The following is a 4,858-nucleotide window of genomic DNA, read 5'->3' on the forward strand; positions in this document are numbered from 1 at the left end:
AAAATATAAAAGTTTTGAATTTAAGGGCAAAAAGTATTAAACGCAACTAAAGATTTATGGTAAAAACTTAAAGCCCAAAAAGATACTGTTCCTAACTTTTATTTCTTATATATATATATATATATATATATATATATATATATATATATATATATATATATATATATATATATATATATATATTAACGGGAAAAGTCGGCAAACTTTTAAAGATATGCGTTGAAACTGTAAATCACCATAAATAATGGAGAAAATCGACAACCCCTAAAATGAGAAGTTAAAAGTGTACAAACAAAAGAATGGACACTGCTGGAGAAAATTCAAAAATATTATGATAATAATGTTAAAATTGCCAAAGTTGGAAAAATATGATGACAAAATTTAAGAGGTTTTTTTCTATTTTATGTCAAAATGTAAAACTTTTTAGTACAAGGATGAAAAATGTCAAATTCATATAAGATTGGTGGTAAAAACATTAAAAATGTAAAACTTTTGACAGTAAGGACTAAATGTCAAACTCTCTAAAGATTTGTGGCAAAAACTAAAAGGCAGAAAAATTCAATCAAAACACAAAAATATAAAAGTTTTGAATTTAAGAGCAAAAAGTGTTAAATGCACATAAGATTTGTGGTAAAACCTAAAACCTAAAAAGATATTATTCCTAACTTTGATTTCTTTAATATATATATATATATATATATATATATATATATATATATATATATATATATATATATATATATATATATATATATATATATATATATATATATATAATGTTTGGAAAGATAATATAATCAAATATGAAAAACAATATCACTATTAAATGTGTAAAAAATGACTTATGAATGTAATTAAATTAGCTATTTAACTTGTGAAAAATAATCACATGATACCATTGTTACCTAAATAACGGATAATAATAATACATATATACGTAGGTTTTTAACAAATTAAATAAAAAAAATAAAAAAAAATAATAATAATAAAATGAAAAGAAGTTTAATAAGAGATTAGCTGTTAAGTCAGTTTCCCTTTGGTATTCCACAAACTAGGGCTGTGCAAAAAACCGCACAAATCGCCCGCACCGCACCAAACCGCACCGTATAATGCGGTTTAGAATTTCGCGGTGCGGTTTGCGGTTCATCATTTTATCAAACCGCACTATGCGGTGTGGTTTGCGGTTTGTATTTATAAAACTGCGGTTCAAACCGCACCGCACCGCATGTTATATATATACTTTTTTTTCTTTATTTTGTTATAACTTCAAATCACGATTTAGAAATGATGTATATAAATATATTTCTTACAATAACTAAATATCTATAACGTAACATTAAATCACTATTAGATCAAGATCTCATGGTTTACAAGAATATATAAATTATAACGGCAATATAAAGCAATAACAATGATACTTACAAAATTATAGTAACATGAGTCACAATTTATTAAAAACGATTTAACTCGAAAATTGTATTTGTTTTTATAAAATGAAAGCAATCATTTTTTTAACCCGGTCAGGTTTTTAGTTTTTTGATAGATTTAATGTTAAACAACTCATCAAACCGCAACTAAACTGCATAAACCGTCCGCATCAAACCGCACCGCATCATGCGGTTTTGAACATCTGTGGTGCGGTTTGCAGTTTCTAAAATATTCAAACCGCACATGCGGTGCGGTTTGCAGTTTTGACTCGAAACCGCACCGCGCACACCCCTACCAGGACCATTTACAATGTATGATTGTATGGGGATCATTTTAGGCAAAAGGGATAAAAATAAAATGAGGGCCCCAAAGCAACCGATTAATTACTGTCAATCTGGACCTACGGTTCGTACATTTAAACTTTTCTGCTTTTGTGACAAATTATACCTTCTCCCTGCAACCCACTCTCTATAAATATCGATTCATCACTTAACCATCAGCTATTGATAGACAACTACAAATTGAACCACATTCATCTTCATCATGAGCCTAGCTGACGCTTCTGTTACCGATGAACCAGAGGTTCGTTGACGTTATATTGTATTTATGTTTTTGAAAACATAATTTTGTGTTTGTATGTCTGATTTATTTCATAGAACATAACTATCATTTACAGAAGCTATGGTGAAAGCCGTTTTGCTAAAATTTGTTGATAGCAGTTTAAAAATGTTGTTAAAGATTTTTTGGGTTCTTTTGATCCTATCAAAATCAACACCAAACCAATATGATGAATAAAAGTCTTTCAAGGACTATGTGAAATATAACACGATGAGTAGAAAATTTGATTTGGTTATTCTTTCTTGTTTTCATGCAAAAGGTTCAGAGCGAAGAAGAGAAGCTGAAGCACCTGGACTTTGTCGAAGATGCAGTACAACAAGTAGTTGGTATCGCATCAAAAGTATACGATTATGTAAAAGACAAAGTTGGTGCTATACCTGGCGTTGAGACGATAGAGACTACTGTCAAGAATGTTGTTGGCCCTGCTATTGATAAGTTCCAAGATGTCCCTGGTGAGGTCCTCAAGTTTGTTGATCGTAAGGTCAGCTTTTCTTCAGATTCAGTACAACATGTTACGTTTTTGTTCACAAGGGTATAGTAGAATATGTTGTTTCGCATTTTATAGATAATAATCTTCTTGTGACGTGATTTTAGGTTGACGAGGTACTTCCTTCTGTCGTGAAGGACGCAACAACTACAGCCAAAAGCTTCTCAACCGAGGTGGTTTCTGACGTCAAGAATAATGGTTTGGTGGAAACAGCGAAAGAACTGTTGGTAAAAATCGAGCCAGTTGCTGAGGAATATGCTTCTTCAGCTTGGGAAACTCTTAGTAAAATCCCTCTTCTCACTAAAGTCGTTAACGCTTTTGCACCAGCAGCCAATTTGGTTGCTGACAAGTACAACGAGACTGTGCAGCAAACAGCAGATGAAGGGTACAAGGTTTCTTCATTCCTGCCATTGGTGCCCACCGAGAAGATTGCGAAGGTATTCACCATCCCTGAAGCTGAACCACCGAAGGTTGCTGGAGGAGAAGAGGCTGCGGAAGTTGCTGGAGGAGAAGAAGCTGCGGAGGTTCCTGCGGAAGAGGGAGAAACTGTGCAGGAAGAATGATTGGCGTCGATGTGTATGGTGACGTGGTTTTATGTTCGTATTGTGTAATAAGGTACGTGAAAATATATTATGTTGGTTTATGGAGCCGTGTATTTCTTTTGTGAAGTGTTTAAATGAAGTCGTCATGTCGCTAGTTTCGGGCTTTCGAAAGAAAATATGTATGTTCATGTTCCATTTACAATCAACAAAATTATACTTAAGAGTTAAGGTGTGATTATGTATACGAAGATCGTTTATGTTCGTAAGTGTTGGATGATTCTTCGAAAAATGTAATATCAAGTTTGTTTTCTTTAATCCCTTTTTATTGTAGTACAGAGTTTTATTTCGAAACTATTTGATATAAACTTAACAGACCAATACGCAAATTAATTCTAGGCGATATACACTACTAGAAACCGGTCATTTCGGCAGCCAGTTCCTTAGTGAATCCATCACAAATTACTAACAAAAATCCGATAAAAAAAGTTCATTCTTTCAAAAAGGCATCCGTAAAATGTTTCCAACCAACCCTAAACTTTTACAACAGAAGAGTTTATATGACACTTTGCGACGTGCCTTCTTTAAGAACATACTGTTTACTGACGGATGTCAGTTTTTTTTTTTTTTTTCGATAGATACTTTTGGTGAAAGGTTACTGCCGGTTTTTCTAGCAATTATTTGGTCGGTAAAAAATTAAAATAGTAAATTACGAAAAAAAAATCCAAATGCAATAAGCAAATCCTATTTTACAAGTTCAACCATAAAGACAATAGGCACAAATATAAAAATTATCCAATGCAACACAAGTTGTAACAAATGTGTAAACCACAAATATAATCAAAAAGTATCTAAACCACAAACTAGGGATGAAAATGAGTCTAAATCCAAACCGGATGGATCGGGATCCGGAAAATCCGGAACCGGTTAACGGGATTCTGTAAAATCGGAAACCAGACCGGTGTATAGGAACCAGTTCCGGGTATGGTACTGGGCAAAATGAGTCTAAAACAGAAAACTTGAAAACATCAAAGTGAGTAGGTTGGAACCGGATAAAGTGGTTTAGAACCGAAAAAAAAAAAAAAAAAGATTTTTTTTGGTAATTACTTATTTCTTAGTGGGTTGAACTTTGAAAATTTTCATACTGATATCCTAAATTCGAGAGATTGTAAGTCATTGATATGAAACCAAAATTGACAAAATTATAGTTTAAAAATCATTTACAAACTCTAAACTACACTCTGGAAAAAACTACATTTCAATCCGACTTTAACGAATGAGATATGTGTTAACGTTTTCACATAACACAAAGTTCAAAAGCGAATAGCTGAGAAGTTGAAAATTTTTCAGTTTTGATATCGTGTCTTCGAGGGACTGAAATTCATTTAATGTTAAACCAAAAATAACAATATTATAGTCTAAAATCATGTCCAAACTCTAAACTACAATTTCAGAAAAACTACATGTCAATCCAATTTCAAACGAATTAGATAGGCATGTTTTAAAATTTTCATATTAAAAAAAAAAATAAAAAAAATAAAAAAAATAAAAAAACCTTCCAGTTTTGATATCTTGAATTTTGGAAACTGTAAATCAATGAATATAAAACTAAGAAAGACAAGTTTATAGTCTAAAATCATGTACAAACTCTAAAGTACATATTGAAAAAAAAATGATATCAATCCGAATTAAAACAAATGAGATATGAATGTTTTAAATATTTCACAGAAACTGATTTCGGCCCCTAAAATTGGTTACGGTTCTAACACCGGTTTCGGTTCTTAGA

At 31.8% G+C, this 4,858-nt stretch overlaps 1 protein-coding gene across 1 annotated transcript; it reads left to right on the forward strand.

Moving 5' to 3' along the window:
• The first annotated feature begins 1,904 nt into the window (after positions 1 to 1,904).
• Positions 1,905 to 3,303, forward strand: LOC145017519 (stress-related protein-like). The gene is made up of 3 exons (XM_078975540.1): positions 1,905 to 2,010; positions 2,306 to 2,527; positions 2,641 to 3,303. The coding sequence occupies exons 1-3, from the start codon at positions 1,972 to 1,974 to the stop codon at positions 3,094 to 3,096; spliced, it is 717 nt and encodes a 238-aa protein (XP_078831666.1). The 5' UTR covers positions 1,905 to 1,971; the 3' UTR covers positions 3,097 to 3,303.
• The last annotated feature ends 1,555 nt before the right edge of the window (positions 3,304 to 4,858 follow it).

The sequence above is a fragment of the Lactuca saligna genome, chromosome 9 (assembly GCF_052625555.1).
Source record: "Lactuca saligna cultivar CGN05327 chromosome 9, ASM5262555v1, whole genome shotgun sequence".
In the NCBI taxonomy this organism is placed as follows: Eukaryota; Viridiplantae; Streptophyta; class Magnoliopsida; order Asterales; family Asteraceae; genus Lactuca; species Lactuca saligna.

Coding starts and splice junctions, on each gene's coding strand:
- LOC145017519 (XM_078975540.1), top strand. CDS start 1,972: ATGAGCCTAGCTGACGCTTCTGTTACCGATGAACCAGAG. Junction 2,011..2,305: donor CTGTTACCGATGAACCAGAG/GTTCGTTGACGT, acceptor TTCATGCAAAAG/GTTCAGAGCGAAGAAGAGAA. Junction 2,528..2,640: donor TCAAGTTTGTTGATCGTAAG/GTCAGCTTTTCT, acceptor ACGTGATTTTAG/GTTGACGAGGTACTTCCTTC.